The sequence below is a fragment of the Rhamphochromis sp. 'chilingali' genome (assembly GCF_963969265.1).
Source record: "Rhamphochromis sp. 'chilingali' genome assembly, chromosome: 2".
Lineage (NCBI taxonomy): Eukaryota > Metazoa > Chordata > Actinopteri > Cichliformes > Cichlidae > Rhamphochromis > Rhamphochromis sp. 'chilingali'.
In genome coordinates this window covers 8401593-8424547 of record NC_137930.1, presented here as the reverse complement: position 1 = coordinate 8424547, position 22955 = coordinate 8401593, and the positions used below count along the sequence as shown (strand labels likewise).

Genomic DNA, 22955 nt, shown 5'->3' with positions numbered 1-22955 from the left:
AGAAAAAAAAAGAAGCCTTAAAGTGTAAAGACTAAAATACCGTATGAATTTGTGTGTGAATGGATGACTTTATCTTTATCTCAGTTCAGTAAAACTTCAAAAGACTACTCGTCCATTTATTTAAAATAGATTTCAAGAGTACTGTGTCTCTTATAGTATGTTTAAATTATTTAATAACAACACTAACGGGCAAATCAGGAAGGTGCATTGTTGGGGTGGCTGTAGCGCAGGTTGTCTGGCTAATCAAAAGGGTAGTAGTTCAATTCCTGGCTGCTCCATTCTGCATGCCAAATATCCTTGGGCAAGATACTAACCCCGATGCATTCACTGGAGTGTAAATATTCAGTAGAAATGAATGCTCGGGTAAACACGTTATATAGGAACCAGTCTATTTACCATTTACGTATGCAAACAGAAAATAGGTTGTATGAATTTCCAGTCCGGGGTTTGTGTTGTAATGTTTAGTATTGGAAAATTGCTTGATTTTATTATCATTTTAGTAATCTTAAGCTTTAGCTCTAACAAGGGTTTTGGTTTTGTGCTGGTTCCTATTGGGACGTTTTTGTTATTCCAGTTATGAGTTTTAGTCCATGTCATATTGTTTAATACCTCCTTTTATTTGAATTATTTTATTTTATCCCATCTTGTGTTTCATCAGATTCCCTGTTTTGCTAATTTATACCACTTGATTATTTTGATATGGAATAATGCAATGCTACTTTAGTAGTGTCCAAGAATAAAAAATATTAAGCTGAAATGAGGAAAACCTGAAAGTGTGACCATTTTTGTCACATTTGTGTGAAACTTACAACTTGAACCCTGCTGGGACTTGCTTGTTGTTGCCATGGTGACTCATGTTGCTGATGAAGTCAAGAGAGGTTTGGTAAAATGAGCTGAAATGAAATTTATTTTGTTTAATGGTTTATATGACTATTTTAGATATCTGCTGATAAACACCAGCAGTGGATGAAAATGTTTAAACTTTGCAATGTTTTACCTGATTCCTGTTTTCTTAAAGCACAGGATGATGTGCTCTCTGAGTCAGTGCTCTTATGCTCTTGTTATTCATTCTCTAACACTTGGCCTAAATTCAGTGTGGACTCATTCACACTCTCTGGTGGGTTTTCTAGAGTACTTGCATTGACTGTGCCCACAGTGCACTGGTGTGTGGCACTAATCTGAAGCTCTGCAGACTTGTCAGACTGCCACTAGTCACAGAAGGTGCTGTGCCTAGCAGCTTAATGCCCAGCCAAAAGAAGAAAGCCTAAACAATTTTACACCACTGCATTACAATCTTACAATGGCATTGGACAGTTTAAACACATGCACAGGAGACACACAAGTCCACATGTAAAGATATTCAACGATTTATTGATTGCTGGGCATGCATGGACTGATGAAGGTCATCTTTTCTTTATCATCTGAGGTTTCATCAGGGAGAGGTTCCGAAAGACAATACAAAACAAAGAAAAGAAATCAGAAAGAGGAGGGGAAAGCACTAAGCTAACAAGTATAAGTAACGCAATGTATTGCTTCGTTTTTTGTTGTGGAGATTTCAGAAATTCTCTTTACTTAAAAATGAAAATGGAGAAAAAGCTTCAGAAGTCTATTCATCCATCCATTTTCTGCCACTTATCCAGTGGCAGCAGTTTAAGCAGCAATATCCAGAGCTCCCTCTCCCCACCTGTGATATTCACCATTTGGCTTCAGCTGTGCCGTCAATGCATTTCCAAGCCAGTCGAGATCTCTTTTATAATCTCATTATTTTGGGCACAAAAGAAGTGGCAGGCCTATGATCTACAGCAGATGAACAGAGTATGAAAATCATCTCCTTAAGAAAGAGAAAATAACCCAATAAAGACCTGAGATGGGGCTAGTTGATGCATCTACTGCTTGATAAAACTTGAAATCGTCTCAGTGAAGGAGTAGCTGTCCAGAAGGGAAATGGGGAGAGAAAAGGCTGTGTTATGCCAAATTACACAAGAAATAGACTGAAGACCAGTGGCAACAGATTGTATGGAGTTAGGATTTCACATTTGATCTTTTGTTCCAAATCATTGTTGGTATGTATGACAATAATGAGGATACACAATGATCTGTAGAACACAGTAGATGAAAGCTCTGTCATAGTTGGTCTGCATTTTTAGCCAGTGGTGTTGGGGGTCTTATCAAAGGTAATCAATTATGAACATAGAAAGGTCCTGTTAGATTTTAATCCACCATGCAATATGATCTGGAAAGTATTTGATTGACATTTTTCAGCATGACAGTGATCCCAACCACAGTGTGAATGCACTAGAAGCATACCTGGGTAGAGAAATAAACCATATTGAAACTAGAGCTATCAACGTTAACGCGCTAATGCGTCATCACAATTAAGTCAATTAAAATTTTTAACGTATTTAACCAATCTGCAGCGCAGAATGGACAAACTTTGGACAAACTGCCCGTTGACAGAGACATTTCAGAGATTTTGAGTCATTCTGCACTCCAGATGGGTTAATTTAGTTAAAAATTTTAACTGTGTCAATGGTGATGACAGATTAATCAGCGTTAATGCGTTAAGGTTAACATAACGTTGAAACATAACAACGAAAAAGTGTGTGCATTTGTATTTGTTTCTATATTCTGATTGCAAAAGCTGTCAGACAGGACAGGATATTATTAAAAATAAATAAATAAAAAAATAAAAAACGCCAGAGAGCCAGAAGCCAAAGAAGCGCTTTGGAGTGCCTTCAAGAAGTCTGGAGAAAGAATCCTGAAAAAAAATGAAAGACATTACAAGAGCTCACCTAAGACACTCCAGGCTTTGTTGAAGAATAAAGAGTTTGGCTTTTATATTGTATTTACATGTATGTTTGCCGGTTTCAAAAAATTACTGCACCCATTTCCTATTTTCCCAGCTAAATATAAAAAATGGGGCTTGGTTTCAGAATTTTGCACTGCTGTATTGTAGGGAGGAACGTAGATTAACTCTTAAAAAAAAGAAAGAAAGCTAATTGCTAATTAGACATCCTGTTTTTTTTCTGAGTTTTGCATGATCTGACAGGGTGGAGTTGCTGGGACGTCCACTCTGAGGATGATTGGAGCAAAAGATATCAAATTTGGATGCATCACTCTAATCAGACCTGTTGCCTCTGATTTTCAGTTCAGTTCTTACACCAGAAATTTCTCCCTGTTTCCCTTCTTTAAGAATGGCTTCTTGGCAGCCACCTTTCCCACTGAGACCATTCAGATTGATCAACTAGTAGATTTTTTTTGACGCCTTCTTGGAAGAAAAATATGAAGTGACAAGGGGTCAAGACTTTTGCACAGTATTGTGTATGTATATGTATCCCTCTTTTGAAGAAAAATTAAGAACTTGACAGTCTGACCTTGCTAAACATAGCAGGTAAGTAAGTGAAATTTATTTATATAGCACTTTTTAAGACACAAATCTGTTACAAGGTGCTTTACTGGGAATCTAAAACAATATTATAATAATCACATGAACAGCTAGACAGCAGTTCCCATTCCATTTATTATATATGATTTATAAATTGACACACTCAGACACTCACATTGAAAGTATAAAAAATACAAGACTACAGAGTTTTCTAGACTTTTTAGTGAGGTCTCTTCTTCATTGCTTTAATATATTATTTTAACTTAAATGACAAAAATGGGAAATTCCTATTTTTCTTAGGATAGTTTTGACAAATCCATTCATCAAGCAAGTTACTATCATTTGTCATTTTAAAATGATATCAGGGCATAGAAAACAGAATCACATGCAGCCAGCAACTTTTTACTGAATCTATACAGCACATCCTATAAATAAAATTGACTTTCGAATATATGTGCTTCAAGTTTCATTGTACTTTGTATTACAAAATGTAAGGAAAGGTGATATCACAAGGGAAAAACTGAAATGTCAAGGAATGATTAAAGGTTGGGCTGACTTTTGAGCACTAGCTAACTGACAGAGTCATGACTTTTTCAAATACACAGGTCAAAAAAGGGCTTGGCTGAACAATTTTCAAATTGCTGCAACACATGACTGATTCTTTAAAACTGATTTAAAAATGTAATCACTGTGCTGGCAGGCATTTGAGATTTAGATACTACAAAAGCAAAGTCGAGAAATGTTCTACGCTTACAAATAATGAACCAACATGGTTGAAGTGTCTTTCACACACCAGGTGACAGTAGCACCTTTGCGCTCTGGAACGCATTCTTTTCTATAGCTTGCATCGTGCAAGAACAGATTACCATTGCGTCAAGAAAAATGCAGTGCAAGCGTGGCAGCTGTGGAGCACTTCTGCATGCGGTGTAATGGAAATTTGTACAACCAAAAGAAAACACAGAATGATGGGGAAAGGTTACACATTACACATAAAGATCACAAGTGGTTGCAAAATAATAATTTTGTAGTACAGACCCAAGCACAGCACAGCACAAATTTTGAGCCATTCGCTCAACCTAGCAATCAGTGCACAAGCCACTTTCTATGTGAAATGGTTTCATTAAGAAATATTTCTAAAACTTCTGAAAACAATGAGTAATATGTAATGATTCCAGTTTGCTAAAACCAAAATAGGAGGGTGTAAGACACAGATGAATTAAAACTAGTGCAGCACAAATACACAGCTAATGTCTCCTTTAAACATGTATGTACCATATAGCTACTACTCTGGCTCACCTTGCTCTAAGAACAATAACCTGCTCCTGCTGTTTACTCATATAGTTTCATTTATTAATATATCTAAAAAATACATAATTTATCGATATCAGACCATTTTGTATGTGCATGGTTTTGTTTGCTTATTTTTGTTGTAGTAGATAACACTCACTATTCACAGTGCTTAAAACTAAACAGTACAGGCCAACACACAGTGTGGCTGATAGCTGGCACCATTCCAATATCCATTAAAATGTAACTCAAGCCCAATACTGCTCAGCTGATTTTGCAAAGCACCCATGAACAACTACTGAATTGAGCCACTCTCCAAAGTACTGTCTCGGGAAAGAGGAAAATAGTGTTTTTGTAAGTGTAGTATTCCTACCAAAGCAGCATACATACATCAGTTTTTGTTTTAAATCTCACTTCAGAGTTGTCTTATTATGAGTATTTATGCTTCCATTAAAATTTTTTATATTTTAGCTCAGTTGCAGCTATTTTTTTTACATATAATATAATATAATATAATATAATATAATAAGAGAAACTACAATTTCTGTAGTTAATTCGTGAAATAACCTTGCATAGGAAAGTTATATAGTTACGAAAATTATAAATAAATTTCATTTTTTCAGCATGGTATTCACTCACAGAAACGGACAATCATTTAAAGAGGCTATAATTCAAAGAATATACAGAACTTGTTAATTTAAATAAAATGAAAACACCAGAATTTTCCTTTGTGCACACCTTAGCAAAAGAAAATGTATCATAAATGATCAGCGTACTAATAATTAAATTTTATTTAAATTAAGTGTGGCTGATAAAAGGTATGTTAAAAAAATGTAAAAAATGTATTTTACTCATTCTGCACCTGACAGGAAGTATTCTGATAAAGATTAATACTGACGAAGTAAACATGAATATATATATTATTTTGATAACAAAATAGTTATCTACAAATGTTTTGTTATTGAGTGGATATATAAATATGTATAACAATATATATGTATTTCTATACATATATATTTACAACTAAAGGTGCACTTAAATAATGTCATCAAGGAGATGTGGGGTGCCTATCCAATCCAACGTCCTGGGCTCTGAAGCAGCCATAATCATGCACATAAACTGTTTACCAGTCCTCTTATCAATAGGATAGATTGTAGTAGGAGTGAATCTTCTGTTACTTTCCACAAACTCACAGAGCTGCTGATACACTTGTGGGTATTCGTGGCGCAAGAAAACCCCTCGAATCCTTAACTCTCGTTGTATATTAATGAAACAAATTTCTCTGGCCTTCCGGCCTTCTTCTCCCTCTTTGTCGAGATCTGCTGTTCCTGGGGGTGGAGTAAGGATCAGTGTTTCCATGTCACTCTCTTGCTTGTGAACCTTTCTCTCTGGGCTAAACGAAGCCAATGCTACTTTTGCATATTTTCTGACAGTTGGAGCTTGGTTCCTTGGTGATGGCCCTTCAGGCAACTGCTCACCTACAGCAATGGATACATTTAAGATGAAACATTCGTTTGGGTCATACTCTTTACCAGCTTCCTGCAGTTCTTTACAGTACTCCCCTAGGTTGTCTTTGAAGCTTTCAAGCTCTCGAAGGGACAAATATGTAGGAGACATAAGTAAACTATCCAGACCATACTGCAAGAAGTTACTAGATGACAAAGGGTTAGGAAAACCAAGGAAGAGAACTCCTCTACCTCGAGAAAGGTAGCCAACTTTGGCAATACGGGAGAAGGCTTTGTGGACTTCAACAGTCTCCCGACAGTGTTTGATGATATGACGGCAAGTGCTACCAATTCTTCCATACAGGCAGCTTTCTTTATGAATATCCCAGTCCTCCCTGCGACAATTTCGAGAGCAGTAATAGGTGTAACAGCTATGGCAGGATTTAAAATAAAGGCAGGCATTGAATAGGGTTTCTGTCCTCCGGCATTTGTTGTTAGAGCACATCATTGTATCATCCTCATCTGGGCTCTGATCAGGGGAACACTCGTCTGCACTCTTCATTACATCACTTGCCCCATCTATATCTCGAAAAGCATCAGGATTCATTCGGATCGAGGTGGGTTGTTTGTCCAGAGGAGCTGCTTCTTCTGTGCCTGTCTTTGAACTCTTTCTGGACAAAGACACTGCTTCTTCCTCATCAATTAACTTCTTTAGTTGGTCCAGAATGTCTTCACTTGCCCTTCTGCTGGGTGGCTTATAGTCAGTCACAAGATCAGCCAGAAGTTCATCAAGTTGTTCAAGACTTTGCTGAAGTGAAGCATTGTCATGTGTCTTCTCTTTGGCTGAGCTTTCAAAATCCCGATGAATCATTTCTGGACTCTCTGTGCTTCTGGTATCAAGAATGTCCCAACTGGCAGATCGTCCTTCAGCCTTATTAAGGCTACTTGATCGAATGTCATTATCTGTGATTGTTATTTCAGGGGTGACAAACCAGAGTTTACTGGAGCTGCTCTTTGATATCTCTGTTGGGCTTTTGTCAATCAGTGAGTTGTCAGACATTGACAAGGCTGCATAGCGTCTTGGTGAACTAGAGAGATTAACAACCACTGGTTGTGGTTTTTCACCAGCAGATCTCTCGGGCTTTCTGGAGTCAAGAAGATCATCATAACTCTGACCTCGCTGTACAGGAAGAGGCTGTTCTCTTTCCACACGTGAGTTCAGAATATTGTCCCAAGACCTTGAGTAAGATTTGGAATCTGTACCAAATCTTTGAGGTTCAACACATGGGTTGGTATACCACGGAGTCAGTGCAGGCTCTTGTTGTACTCTTGTTGGAGTGACTTGAGATGCATGAGAGGGAGGATTGGTGGTGTAACCAGATGCATCTGAACCATACCAGTCATCTGTTTGTGAATGCATTACTCTAGCATGTCTTCTGCCTTCAGTGTAATATGCCCTAGCTGGGACATGGTGCTCTGGTGGCATTGCATACATCTCACTGGAATAATAAAACCTAGGTGGAGCAGTCTGAATTTGATAAGACCTTGGATCATCCCCATAAAATATTCTTGTTGGAGGTGTCTGTATGATATATGGCCATGGTTCATTTGCTGCATAGGGTTTGGGATACCCTGTCTTCATAGAGTATGAATAGGGCTCCATTTCAGAATAATATGGTCTTGTAGCTACAGCATGCACTATTCGAGTTCTTGGATCTTGCACAAATTGGACTTTTGGAGTATATGCTTGTCCAGGTGTGTAACGTTCATCATGAAAGTAAGAACTTGGTTGAGGAGGAGCAGTAGTAACATATCCCCCTGGGTCATCTGCATAAAAGAACTTAGTTGGCACATTAGGACTAGAGTGAGCTCTGCGTTCTCTGCCATAGAAATCACCTGATGAAGGCATCCTCTGCAAGGAAATCTCCATAGGTTGTACATAACTACTTGGCATGCTACGGGAATATTGATAACTTTGTCGACTTTCTGTAACAAATGAGTCAGTGGGAGTAGGCGTTCTAGAATATGAGAAATGACGTGGCACAGTCAGGCTCCTAGTCCCTGCACTGTGGTGTCTCTGCCAGGGTATGTCCATTTGAGGTGTGGCATTTTTCCGTCCTGAATGATGTAATGTTGCATCATCAGGCTTGATGTCAACCCGACACCTGACATGAGGGCTAGTTGCTGGTTTATCCAGACCTTCATCCTCAAAATTATCAGCAGTGTAGTGAGGAGAATATCGACTACTGTCACCCATTTGTGGCTGCAACTTAATGGGATGTACTTCTTGCATATGAGCCCTGGTTGCTGCATAGGAGGGTTCCCTATGTGGTGATACTTCTGGTCTCCGACGGGAGTCTCTATAATCCCTTTGGAACTCTCTGCCCTTCCTTCCTGAAGATGATGATCCTTCAAGAGACACGGCAGTGAAAGTTGTCTGGACTCGAGGTGCACTTTTTGACCTGGTCCTTCGTTTTTGTTCAGGGACAATTACCTCACTGGCCATATCTGTTGTCACTGGCTGAGGAGTCAACCTGTGACTAAAAATGTCAGGAGCAGAAAAACGGTACCTCTGCCGGTGGCCCAACACATTCCAGGCAACATCTTGGTTGGATGCCTGCCTATCTCCTTTCCTGTATGGAGAATCCATAGGATATTTGTGTGATTTGGGGTACTCCAGTGACTTATAGTCAAAGGTACGGCAGTGTCTCTTATTGTCTTTGCTTTTACCGTCCTCCAGTGTGTTGGAATTTATACTATCACATTGTTTGGAAGATTGTAAGGACTTATAGAGTGAAGAAATGGGGATCACTTTTATGTCTTGATGCACCGTTGATACCAGTATGTCAGGTGGGTCTGTGCGTGTCATCTTAAAGGGATTCCTCTAGTTTTCTCCATCAAGTTGCTTTAATGTTGATGTTGCCTGGAGAAAAACAAAGAATTTCAGTCACATTTTGTACAAACATTAATAACGAAAATTTATATTAAATTCTGCAAACTATTCAGCCTTCTAGGACTGTTGTAGATCAAAACAAGATCAGTACTACAAATTTAGTCGAGCAAAATTGTACCGCTCTAAATCATGGAATTGAAAAAGGTCATCAAATTTTTTCTCCATTTCAAGATTAACTTTCCTTGTGAACAACTTGGAATAGAGTTGCTGCTGACACTGATGCAGCTAGTGAGATGCCACTTAGGCAACTACTTAACTAATAAGATATTGAGGGTGGCAACAATCAGTTGGGGGCAGCAGGGAGGGGGCCCCCGTTATCTTCAATCGAATTTCCCACATTGACTAAAACTTAGCAATCCCCAGACCCAATGCCTAGCTGTACACACACACACACACACACAATGCACAAAGACACATATCTATCCACATCGACCCGACCCTCCAAAATGCATATGAACACATGCCCTCCCAGAGCCAACACTGGAATGCAGCCAGCCTGGCCCCAGATCACCAGCCAACCAGTATGGGGTCTAAATAGTGAGTATGACTGTATGAGAACTAGAGTGCTATTAAAACTGAGGGGACAGATGCAAGATGAGCAGGTCACCCACTGCCCATAACACGAAGAACCCGGGACCCATGCAAACAGCTTGCATGGGTCCTGGGCCCACTTTTCTTATTCTCTCTTCTTCTGTACACCAGAGCACCGCTGCTTCAGTTTTCAGGCCCCTCTTCTGTGGAACCAGCTTCCAGTTTGGATTCAGGAGACAGACACTATCTCTACTTTTAAGATTAGGCTTAAAACTTTCCTTTTTGCTAAAGCATATAGTTAGGGCTGGACCAGGTGACCCTGAATCCTCCCTTAGCTATGCTGCAATAGACATAGGCTGCCGGGGGATTCCCATGATGCATTGAGTTTTTCCTTTCCAGTCACCTTTCTCACTCACTATGTATTAACAGACCTCTCTGCATTGAATCATATCTGTTATTAACCTATGTCTCTCTTCCACAGCATGTCTTTATCCTGTCTTCCTTCTCTCACCCCAACCGGTCGCAGCAGATGGCCGCCCCTCCCTGAGCCTGGTTCTGCCGGAGGTTTCTTCCTGTTAAAAGGGAGTTTTTCCTTCCCACTGTTGCCAAAGTGCTTGCTCATAGGGGGTCATATGATTGTTGGGTTTTTCTCTGTATCTATGAAGCACCTTGAGGCGACTTATGTTGTGATTTGGCGCTATATAAATAAAATTGAATTGAATTGAATGCAGACCACCCCTATGGAACCAGGGGCCTAACCAGAAAATCTGCGACCCCCGCATCAGAGCCCCAGGTTGAGCTCCTGGACCTGCAAAGAAGAGGCAAGCCACCCGGCCTGGGGCCAGCACCCATCTCCAGGCCCCTCCAGGCCCCAGGAATCCGCTAGACACCCATAGCCCTAGAGACCACCCCCAGCCACCTGCAATGCAGGCAGGGAGAGGGCACTACAGTCGACAACTATCACCAACAAAGTAATGTACTTGATCAGTGGGGACCAGAGATAAATAAAAGAAACAAGATGATAACAGTAGATCTATACGTAAAATTCTATATTGAGTTATACAGAATCTGTTTTTTTTAATTATCCTTTCATGATTATAGTTTTAATTAGTGATGTGTAAGGAAGTAAGATGTATATGTGACGTATTTACTTTCCTAGCAAATTCACTTACGTCACCTAAGCTACACAACTACGTGGGGTTGGGATATAGACACTAATTCATATGGATAGGTCCTCATATGGATGGGTCCTGTTCAGCGGTTCTCTGCCAGAACCTATATGACCAGGAACACAAGATCATATAGCATGCATATAGTTATCTGTTGTGTGCATATAGTTATCTGTTGTGTTCACTGTTCAGTGTGTGCATAGTCTGTAAGGCACAGTTGGAGCATCCTTTGTCCTGTGTAGTGTGTTCTATGTATACTTTTGTATTGTATAAGTTGTAAATTGGTGCTTTTAGTCATTTTGAAGGTGTGTAAGCATATTTGTGTCTTGAAGTTTTGGTCTGGATTGATGGAAAGACTTCGCTCCCACTTTGTGGTTGGAAAGGAAATTGAATCATCATTTTAATAATAATATTTTTGATAACAATTTGGGGGTACAGGTAGGGCTGGGCGATATGGCCTAAAATTCATATCTCGATATTCTTTAGCTGGATGGCGATATACGATATATATCTCGAAATTTTTTAAACCCATAAAGTAAGAACAAAAAGAGAGTTCTTAGTCAAAGCTGTGTCCCAGATGTTGTTTTTGTGCATAACAAAACGCTCACAATTGTGCAGTCAAAATGTAAGCTAACAGACGCTGAGCATAATAACAAAGCCAGACAGATTTCGCAGCTGCTCTGTTCCCAAGTTCTACTGCGTGACTGACAGCCTTGAGTTTTAAATCCGCTTCGTAACCGTGTCTCTTACAGGTGCCATTTGTGGTCCTTATACGCACACAATACGGTAATATTACGTTGAAGAAGGTATGCATTACTCTGTGAGGCTCCAGACTATGGTAGCCATAATGCTCCAACAATCCATCAAGCGGTGCAGCTTCGTATCTTACCAAAGTCGTACTAAAGCATTTTTGACAGATTGCTACCACATAAAATCGGTTTGCAGTCAGTAAGCACAACCAGAATTCATACATAAGGCACACTGTCGATTTTTGAGAAAATGAAAGGATTTTAGTGTAAGGTTATAGTTCAAAAAATACGGTACACGAGTTTTGTAAGGTAGTTTGTTTCGGGGCAGGAGGCTGGGAGACTTCGCGGTCTGGGATACAGCACTCTTCACACCCTCTTCATTTTGCACTTTATGGCGCTGTTGTAAATAGTGAAAATACTAGTAGTGCTAGCTGCACGGCGTCAACATGTTAATGACGTAACCACTAACCGCAACGCTAACGCGTTGACACTGTGCAGCCCCATGCACGGGGCGATCCACGGTAACTCATTAACGGAGATTTGCCGCGTTAATACAGTTATGGAGTTAACGTCATTTTAACGAGAGTAACGCTGCAGCACTAAAATAGTAATCTCCAAATGTTTTCTTTTTACCGACCAGCTGCTCTTTGATAGCTGCTGTGTCCATCTTGTCGTTACCTGCAGGTGAAGCGATGGGGGAGGGGGAGTTGTGTTCAGTGAAGGAGAGAGGCGAGGCCGAGTAACGCAGCGCAGAGATAAAAGTGGATGAAAGAGAGGCAAACTTGCGGTTCCACTATATTGATATAAACGATATTGTCACATCTCTTATCTCATATAAAAATATATTGATATATTTAAAAACTTGATATATCGCCCCGTCCTAGGTACAGGAATGTAATAATTCATAATCAAGTTCAGTTCATTGGGATTAAATCTTTCCTGTTTGATGGATTTCAATTCCTGATATTCAAGAAACTTACTTTTGCTGATGAATTTCTGAAATGAAACAGAGTTTCTATCTTGAATAACATGCAACGGAAATTTGGTATTTCTACACCACCATTGTGTTTTGGCTTTTGTAGAGTTTTAAGACTTATTTGTGGAAATTCTTCCCATGAGAAATATAGGTAAAGTTTTCCAACATGTAAGACCATTTATAGTAGAGGAATATGGTTCAACTGTACCATATCTGAGACCCTGGGAGAAAAATAATTATACCTAAATATCTAAATGTTACCTGACTATAGTGACACAGTGGAGGTGTTCTAAAAATTAAAATTCAGAGGCAACTGTTGATTTGCTCCATTTGATGGAGTAGTTTGATATAGATGAATACTTTTCTATTAATGTGATTGTCCTCAGAAGATAGGTTTGTGTGTTACCAAGGACAAATAATACATCATCAGCATATAAGCTTATCTTACGGTTTGTATTTTCTTTTAATATTTACATTTGTGTCGGACTGCTGCTGATAATGACTCAATGAAAATGACAAAAAAGGAAGTGGCAGAGTGGATAGCCCTGTCTGGTGCCCATTTGTAGATTGATCTTACTTTCCGAAGCTCCAAAGTAAGCAATAATCTATTACATTTATTAGTTTGCATGTGTTAGTGGCTGAGTATCTGCTCCTGATAAAACCTGTTTAGTCAGGGTGTATTATAAATGGAGTGATTTTTTTCTTAATCTTCTTGCAAGGGCTTTGCAAAGTATTCTGTGGTCTAGATTTATGTGTGACATTGGGCAGTAGCTGGATGGTAGTCATTAGTCATCTATCTTTGCATGGTTTAAGAAGTAGACTAATGATGGTAGGGTTCTTAAACTTAAGCTGGTTAAACTTAGAGGTGAGGTGGAGGTGACTTGTACCTCGGCTGCAGAAGAGGATGGGGCAGCATCCTCACCTGGGACAGTGCTAGGGGAGCGGATAGCCATCATTTAATCATCATTTAATTGGGGCTGCTGTAGCTCAGTAGGTAGAACAGGTCACCTAGTAATCAGGAGGTTTTCCAGGAACACCCAGTCAAGTCATAAGCAGAAAGAATAAACAACTGTTGAAACAGACAGGCATAACATTACATGGTTTTGAACTACTAATGCTGCTGAGACCAGTTGGGAACAAGTACAACTTATTGCCAGCAATGTGGACCAAGCTCTCACGACAATGGCTTGTAGTAAATACTCTGTACCCTGAAGGATGTGTTTTATGCCTTCAGGTTCACAAAGCACATGTAGACTGGTTGGGAGAACTCTCTGCAGACTCAAATATCCTCAAGAGGAAAAAGAGCTGGTCCAGTGTTCTACTACCAGGAAAAAGACCACTGAAGCTGATGTTCCAATAGGACAAAGTCTCCTTTCTAGTACCTTGGCATTGACCTTCTTAGGGAGGCTGAGTAGTGTGATGCCCCTATAGTTGGAACACTGTTGGTGATCCCCCTTCTTAAAGACAGGAATCACCACCCTGGTTTCCCAAACAAAAGGTTCTGCTCCAGATTTCCACGTGATATCAACCAAGACAGCCCTACAACAAGTAAGGCCTTAAGGAGGTAGATGGCTCCATTCACCTCTGGTTTGTTGGTTACCACCTCAACAGGCACTGTCACAGAGAGCCTGTGAACTTTCAGCACACTGCAGTGTCTTTAATCTATCTGTTGTGTATATTGCTACCACATTACTTTAAAAAAAAAATCATCAATGGAGTTGCTAAAAGCTCCACCTGGAAAAACCTCAGGAACTGCCACACCAGTCTGGGTCATTTTGGACTCCTTTTATAGTAAAGTTCCTTGGTGGTTCGATTCCTTGTTCCTCCATACCAAAAATCCTCGGACAAGACACTAACCCCCACCTGCTCTCCAATGCATCCATTGGAGTATGAATGCGTATGAATGTATGTTAGTTAGAAAGCACCGACAAAGCATAGACAACAGTGCTTGTGTGAACGGGTGTGTACGGATGAATGTGGCGTGTTGTATAGAGCGCTTTGAGTACTCCAGGAGATTAGAAAAGCGCTATATAAGAATCAGAATCAGTCAACAAACTGCTCGAAATGCATTGACAGAAACAGTTCAGGTATTTTGAGTAATTCTGCACTCTAGATGCGTCAATTGTGTTAAAAATTTTAATTGCGTTTACCGTGATGGCAGATTAATTTGCGTTAACGCGTTAATTTTGACAGCACTAATAAAAATACATACTCACATACTCACCCAACATTGAGACACACAGAACGCAGTATACACACTCTGCTCCCAGGTCCAGGCACCAACATGCCCAGAGGGGCAATCTGACCCCAGACCAAGGATATGGTTCCCTTTACTCTGGGGTGGAGACTAGCAGACTGCCCCGGTCCCGCAGCAGCAGGGAAGTCCACCAGCCCAGACACCAACCAGACCTCCTCCTGGCCCCCTGCCCCAGAGAGCAAACAGCGAATGGGGGTGTGAGAAGAGGGAAGAAATTAGCGATGAGGAGGCGAGGAAAGGGGTGGGGGGGAAAGTACCCCCCGCCCTGCAGCCAGCCTTCTCGTTGACCCCCATGGGCACACCTGTTCCCCCAAATCCACCAAGGGCAGAGAGCTCAGGTCCATCGAGACCGGGGCTCACAGCAACAGCACTACCATGGCCCACAGAGCCCACATAGCCCATTCGACCCTACTGCAGAGGAAAACTACACCCACCCCAACATTCAGTCAACTCACAGACTACACCTGCAGAGTGTATTCCACAAGAGCAGAAACCACCTGCAAAAGATGGTAACAACCTCCCCGCCATCTAAAGAGGCCCTAGCTCTACAAATGCACCAAAGGCCCCGCGTCAGTGCCAGGCCCCATTGCATGCACCCACGCACAACTCCGGTGATACACCAACCAGGAACCAGGCCCCCAGGCTAGCCAGAACACCAGCTTGGACACAAAGCACCCACAGAACCCCAAGTCCCCAAGCCTGGCCCGGACCCGCACTGCAATGTCTGCCAGCATAGACCTCCCCGAGCCCTGCTGCATGCAGCCACCATAAAGACACCACCCAAGAGCCACCAGAGCCCCATCCCAGCCAGCACTACAGCCCCCAGGTCAAGACCCCCAAAAAACCCACTCCTAGAGAACCCCCAGACAGTCTGCTTAGGATTTGCAGAAGGCAGTGAGAGCCATGTGGACTGTGTTCATCTCCATAGTGAAATCATTTAAGTCACTCAGCAAGCAAAGGGGAGGCTGAAATGTTACATTTCAGACATTGATAGTCTTCGCATATCCTGTGCTAAAATGTCTGAAAAAGTGGACAGAAGCAGAGAGCGGGGATATAATTGTCAGGTGTATTGTCTTGACAGTGTGCGCAGAAGATGTAAAACCCATCCTGAACATCCGCTGACCTGTATAGTGCACCCTGTGTAGTATTTTATATTGTAGACTGTGATTTCTAATCAAATTAAATGTTTTTAAACATGTCTGAAGAAGAACATGTCAGAAGCTGTTGTCCAAGCTGACTGATAGATCCGCCTCCTATTTCGCAATAGGAAGTGATATTGATTCATTTATTTAGGAGTGTCCTGTATATTTTAGACAGTAATTTGAGGGGTTTTGAGATTAAGGAATTATACCACACTTGGTGGTGTTTATAATTTGACTTGATTAGGCTTAAATTTATTTTTTACTATAGATTTAATTTGTTAATATTCTAAAAATCTATTCTTGATAATTCCATATTGTTTAGCTAATCTGTCAAACGGTATAAAGTCTGTTTTTTTCGATTATTCATAACTGTTCAAAGTATTTAATTCGTTTACAACTCAAATCTGCAAAGTTTATCATATCATTGTTCTGTAGTATGTCAGGGTTGTTCCAAATGGGTGTTCGAAGACCATGGGATCAATGAAGACTCAGTCATTTTTAGAAACTCCCACCATGCTGTTAGAGAGGAGCTGATATTGATGCTTTTAAAGCAATGAGCTATCATCATTGAACTACCGTTCATTAGCTCAATGATGATTGAGCTAATGAACGGTAGGATTTAAATCTCTACATTTTCCATAGTTCCAGTTCTACATCCACTACTCACTCCACCACACCAATCTTAGAACTGAAGAAGCTTCTCAGATGAGAGGTGAAACATCTTCAAGAAACTAAAAGAAGTCCAGATGTTTTTCTTTCCAAGCTACTTAGACTACCTAGACATTTTTTGTTCTGTACTGTCAAATGTTTGAGGCATGGAAGCCTTGAAAATCTAAATTATAATACAGTATTAAAAACTGAAGTTGTTATACATGTGTACTTGATTTTTTTTTTTATTGCGGTATTAAAAAATATATCACATATACCAAAATACTTATAACTACAGAAGAAGGTAAGAAGACTTTTAAACTGATACAGGAATTCTGTTCAGGAGCAGTATATGGGAGGCTGTGTGTGAAACTCCTTCATCAAAGCTTTTCAGTTGTGCCAACATGCCTAACACAGTTTTTGGTTCAGTAAAAACTACTACTTTCATATTAAATATTCAAATGGACAGATCTGACCAAAAGATGACATTGGGAACAGATGAAATATTTCATGGTAAAAAATAAGATGGAAACATAACAGTGAGAATATGGCATATACTTTATACAGCAGTAAGAAATTACAGCAACAGCAAAAAATTATATACTGTAACAGGCTTCAAAATATAAGCCCGTTGTTCCTGGGAAAATTTGATCTTTTGAAAACATCTCCCAGTGATCTTTTTAAAATAACACACTTATCATGATAATTTAATGCTTGCTAAAGAACCAATACCAAGGAAAAGCAACAAGCAGAAGGGATTTGTTTGGGCCAAGAAACACAAGGAATGGACATTAGACCAGTGAAAATCTGTGCTTTGGTCTGATGAGTCCAAATTTGAGATCTTTGGTTCTACCCGCAGTGTCTTTGTGTCTTTGGTCTCTACATGCATAGTTCCTGTCATTAAGTATGAAGGATGAGGTGTGATGGTGTAGGGGTGCTTTGGTGGTGACACTGTTGGGGAATTTATTCAACACCGAAGGGACACTGAACCAGCATGGCTACTAGGGCTGCCACAAACGATTATTTTGATAGTCGACTAGTCACCGATTATTTTTGCGATTAGTCGACTAATCAGATCATCATCCATTAGACGTAAAACTACAGCTTATTGCACCAGCAGCATCTGCTCTTATATAACTATCATTAGCTTACAGCTTTAAGTGTTTAAGGTATGTGCTAACTAAAAATAAAGACAAGATGATAGTTTATTGAATTTTAATGAAATTTGCAGATTGTTTCGGTGAAGATTAATAAACTCCTTGCTATCTAAAATATAACAGGACACTGGAGTATATTCTGGAGCATCTCACACTTCTGATAATCAGCTGTCTGCTTGACGTTTATTCAGCTGTGTAAAAACTATAACTTTAATCTCAGCCAAACCGATTTACTCAGGAACAAATAAAATACTAAAAAAAAAAAAGCCAAACAATAACATTTTAAGTTATCTAAGTGACTCATATATATTTAACCTGAGTAGCGAAAGACGGCGGTGGGTTTGAAAACGATTTGCGGGGAGTCCGGTGTTCTCACGGCGCTAGTGAGCCTAGCCCCCGGCTCGCTAACGAGCTAGTGGGTAACAGATGTCTCCGAAAACGTCGGAGCGCTTTTGAAAATATGTGGTGTCCTGATAAACTGAGCAGATATTTGAGGTTTACACAGCTACATTCTCGCCTGAAAATATGTTAAACGTTTATTTTGTGACCCAGAAAGAATAATAAGAGTAACATTAAAACTAACTAGCTGCCGCCATTGTTGGAAACTGCGCTGGGCCGCGCTATGAATTCTGGGACACAGCTGCTTCTTCTTCTTCTTCTTCTTCGGGGTTTAACGGTAGCTGACATCCTTGTACATGCAATGCTGCCATCTTCTGTTTCAGTCCGTTATTACACTCTTAAATCCTGCCACTTATTCCTGCGTCTTTTGTGATCGTACAAAGTTTCAAACGACGCGTCGACTATTAAATCAGTCGTCGACGATTTTGATAGTCGACGTAATCGTGACTAGTCGACAAATCGTGGCAGCCCTAATGGCTACCACAGCATCCTGCAGCAGCGTGCCATCCCATCCCAAACACACCTCCAGCCTGTGTAAGGGCTATTTGACCATGAGGGAGAGTGATGGAATGCTGCATCAGATGGCCTGACCTCCACAGTCATCTGACCTAAACCTAATCGAGAAGGTTTGGGAGGTGATGGACCACAGAAAACAGCCAACAAGATCTTGGAAAACCATTTCATGAAGGACATTGACAGAATGTTAGTGTGCAAAGCAGTAATCAATGCAACGAGTGGCTGTTTTGAATAATATAAAATACAAAACATGTTTTAAGTTATTTCACACTTTTTTGTTTACTACATAATTCCATATGTGCTTCTTCACAGTTTTGATGCCTTCAGTGAGAATCTAAAATGTAAATAGTCATTTAATTAAAGAAAAAACATTAAATGAAAAGGTGTGTCCAAATTTTTGACTGTTAGTGTATGCTCGTATCCAGACAACATCTTTTGCAGGGAAGGAATTGTGTGTTTCAGCAAGATAATGCTAAACCAAATACTATATCAATTACATGTAAAATTCATAGTAGAAGATTTCAGGGCTTTCACCATATGCATGTTCAGTTATGATTCTCTTTTAGATACTAAATCATCACACAAAAAGACATATCTCAGCTTGTCTTGTTGTTGCATGTACGAGGGAAAGGCAATAGCAATGACATCCTAATATAACATTTTTATATCAAGTAAAATTTTAGTCCACGGACAGCATGATATGGCATAGCCCTAATGAAAAGCAAAAATCTAACTTCATCCCCTCCCAAACTGAAACAAAATAAAAGTAACTAGGACAAACTTATATGACAGCTGGATGTGTGGTTCATTCATTCTCTGTTTGGATTGTGTATAAAGTGTTTTGTTTTGACGAACATATGAAATTTCAAGACCAAAGTTCAACCCAAGACACACTGTACAGCAGACTTGAAGGCTCCATCTCTTTACTTGTTCTCAATCCAGGTGGAGCAGTCTCTGGTATCTTGTGTGTCAGCCCCATAACTGAACTATTACAAGCAAGCTGATTCCTCACCTCTACAAATGCCCTTTTCTTCTCACTTTCCTGCATCCATTGGCAGACAAATGATGTGTGTAGATGATTGACAGTGTGCTGGATCAATGTTTTTTGCTGCAGTTTCCTCACAATATGTCTATTGTTCTTCTTAGACACCTCTGTATGTGGCCTCTCTGTGGCCACATGCCGACCCTATTGCATTACAGCAGAAATCTGACTTTACTGGTCTACAGTGGTAAAATTATTAGTTTGTATTGACCATTTGATAATGGACCAATTAATATGGGAGGCAATAAAGCAATGATGGGTATTGATGGGTGCAATGATAGGCATTTGCCAGTATTTTTGACATCTGTGTATGAGGGCATACATAGTGCTCAGGGCTAGCACTAGCATTTTTTTTTAAATAAAATGAACTCTCGTCTCAGAGCCGTGAATCAAGCGTGAATAAACGTCGCATGGGATCGCTGGGGTAGCTAATACTGCGCAGGCTACTATCCTGATTGCTGCAGCACATCCTGCAGCTCCTGCTGCTGCCTGGAGCCTGAATCCTTAAGAGGATGATGTCAGTGTTCGATGATGGGAACACATTAGCCTATCGTCAGCCAGCAGAAAGCACAAAAAAAAGTAGCCAAATGAATAATACAAAGAACCAATACCCCATCTATGCTCAGAACATGCAATGCTCTGCGAGCTTCGAGTGATTACAAGCAGTTTAATTATTAGACCATAGATCCGAGAACAAGGTGTACGGTCTGCATGTTGTTCGGCCCGTATTACCGTCGCAGTGTTGTGAAATTAAGCAGAGATTTGCGAGGGGGAGACGATCCAAACGTTCCTGCGTGCATAATAGTGGACAGCGCGATACCGTAAATCAAAAGCTGCATCTTACCGCATCAGTTCGGATTCCCAGCTTGTGCTTATCCATTTTCTGTTAGGGACGTGACACGAGGGAGTGTGATAGTGGTTTCTCAGTGACGACATCGAACATGTGCAAAAGGCAAAGCTGCTCCTTATTGGTCAGAATCTTTAAATTTTTTTCCTCCTCCTCCCTACTCGGTAGATTGCTGCGTTACCCTGCTGCAACATCCACACGTATGTCGCCGCAACCCGTGCTCCGTCCCCCCTCCCGCTTTCTCTCTCGCGCTCTCTCCCCCTCCATTGCGCCTGTACCACTGACAGCAACACGCCTGAAACCACCCCTTCCAATGAGGCTGAGTGCCTCAGCCTTTCGCCTGACTGCAATGACCATGTACAAAAGAAGCAAAGCTCTGGCGCACATTTACACCGCGGTTCCAAATTATTATGCAAATGACATTTTTCTCTGATTTTCCTAAATAGTCGATCCAAGTGACAGTCAGCATAATTTTCGAGTCATCAAGCATTAGAGTATAATTGGAATGTTACTGAACAAACATCCCAGTGAAAACGGTATGTTTTTCAAAACTAACACACTAACAAAATGCACTATCCCAAATTATGATGCACAGCAGATGTTTCAAAACATTTCATAGGTTGTAAAGAACTGAAAATGGTAATTTGTTAAATTTGCAGCATTAGGATATCATATTTACTGAAATCAAAAGCCTTTTCAATCAAAAACATCTTAAGAGGTCAAGTTACATATTAACATAGGACCCTTTATTTGATAGCAGTTTCGCAATTCTTGCATCCATGGAACTTGTACGTTTTTTGGAGAGTTTCTGCTTGAATGTCTTTGCAGGATGTCAGAATAGCTTCCCAGAGCTCTTGTTTGGATGTGAACTGCCTCCCACCCTCATAGATCTTTTGCTTGAGAATGCTCCAAAGGTTCTCAATAGGATTGAGGTCAGGGGAGGATGGGGGCCACACCATGAGTTTTTCTCCTTTTATGCCAATAGCAGCCAATGATGCAGAGGTATTCCTTGCAGCATGAGATAGTATTCCTTGCAGCATCCTCATGCATGATGATTTTGTTGCAGAAAGAACGGTCTTTTATATTGTACCATGGAAGAAAGTGGTCGGTCAGAAAGTCCACATACTTTGCAGAGGTCAATTTCACACCTTCAGGGAGCCTAAAGGGGCTGACCAGCTTGGAATCCACATGATTCGGGCCGAAAACATGACTCCACCACGTAATTACTGACATCACAGCCTTGTTGGGACATGGTGGCCATCCAACAACCATCCACTACTCTTCCATCTGGACCATCCAGGGTTGCACAGCACTCATCAGTGAACAAGACTGTTTGAAAACTATTCTTCATGTAGTTCTGGGCCCACTGCAGCCGTTTCTGCTTGTGAGCACTGGTTAGGGGTGGCCGAGTAGAAGGTTTATGCATAACTGTAAGCCTCTGGAGGGTCCTACACCTTGACGTTCGTGGGACTCCAGAGGCACCAGCAGCTTCAAATATCTGTTTGCTGCTTTGTAATGGCCTTTTAGCAGCTGCTCTCTTAATCCAATGTATTTGTCTGGCAGAAACCTTCCTCATTGTGCCTTTATCTGCACGAGCCCATGTCTGCTGTGGCTCAGCCACAAATCTCTTAACAGTACAATAATGTGGAACATCCTCCTTTAGTAGTTTTTCATTTCATTGGGCTCACCTGCCAAGCTAATTATCACAGGTGTCCGAGATTGATTTTAGTAATCCAAAGAGCCCTGAGACACAATGCCATCCATGAGTGTAATTGAAAAATAACATTTTTAATCTTCATAACACTTAAATACAATTTGCATAATAATTTGGAACACAGTTTACATTCACATCAATTAATGAGATTTATTAATTTTCTTGCCATCACCTGTCTGTAATAACAACAGCAGCAACAATTAAGGAGTGCTGTGTTTTTCATCCTTAGCACATTATTTTACCAACAGAAAACTCAAAACCCGTTAATATAAAACGACAAACCTGTTCACGTCTAGATTTTCATGCAGCTATGACCATTTTAGGTTTTAGACTGATGTTTGAACAGTTTATAGACCAACTGATTATATTTTAGCTGCAGTTTAAACTAATTAACTGCACATTAATAACACTTCACAGCACATTTAAGGTTAAAAATACATCATTAGTAGGTATGCATAATTACAGATTGACAGTACAGTTACTAAGAAATTTCTATAGTAACCATAAACTTTTCTTTTCTTCAGAAGGTTACAGGGGTTTTATTATAAACATAGCTAAGCCTTTTTCTAATTTGGCAGAATCTGTGAAAGTTGAAATTTCTTCAGTACTGAATGACACAAAATAGGCTTTCTTGTCAGAGGGCATTTTTGGGAGAGGGAAAACTGCTGCAAGTGCACATTCAGGCCTGTGAGACTCAACTAGACACTCAGACACTGAACCATGGCTCTGTGGTACATG

The 22955-nt window shown here is 40.4% G+C and overlaps 1 protein-coding gene across 1 annotated transcript; it reads right to left on the bottom strand.

Annotated features, from left to right (window-relative positions):
* Positions 1 to 3395: 3395 nt before the first annotated feature.
* On the bottom strand, positions 3396 to 20761 carry ajm1 (apical junction component 1 homolog). The gene is made up of 2 exons (XM_080874821.1): positions 20501 to 20761; positions 3396 to 9040 (listed from the first exon to the last, which is right to left on the bottom strand). Exon 2 carries the CDS (start codon positions 8984 to 8986, stop codon positions 5708 to 5710), a length of 3279 nt encoding a protein of 1092 aa, XP_080730947.1. The 5' UTR covers positions 8987 to 9040; positions 20501 to 20761; the 3' UTR covers positions 3396 to 5707.
* Positions 20762 to 22955: the final 2194 nt, after the last annotated feature.

Bases quoted from the DNA above. Each gene is read 5' to 3' on its own strand.
- ajm1 (XM_080874821.1), bottom strand. From the start codon at position 8,986: ATGACACGCACAGACCCACCTGACATACTGGTATCAACGGTGCATCAA.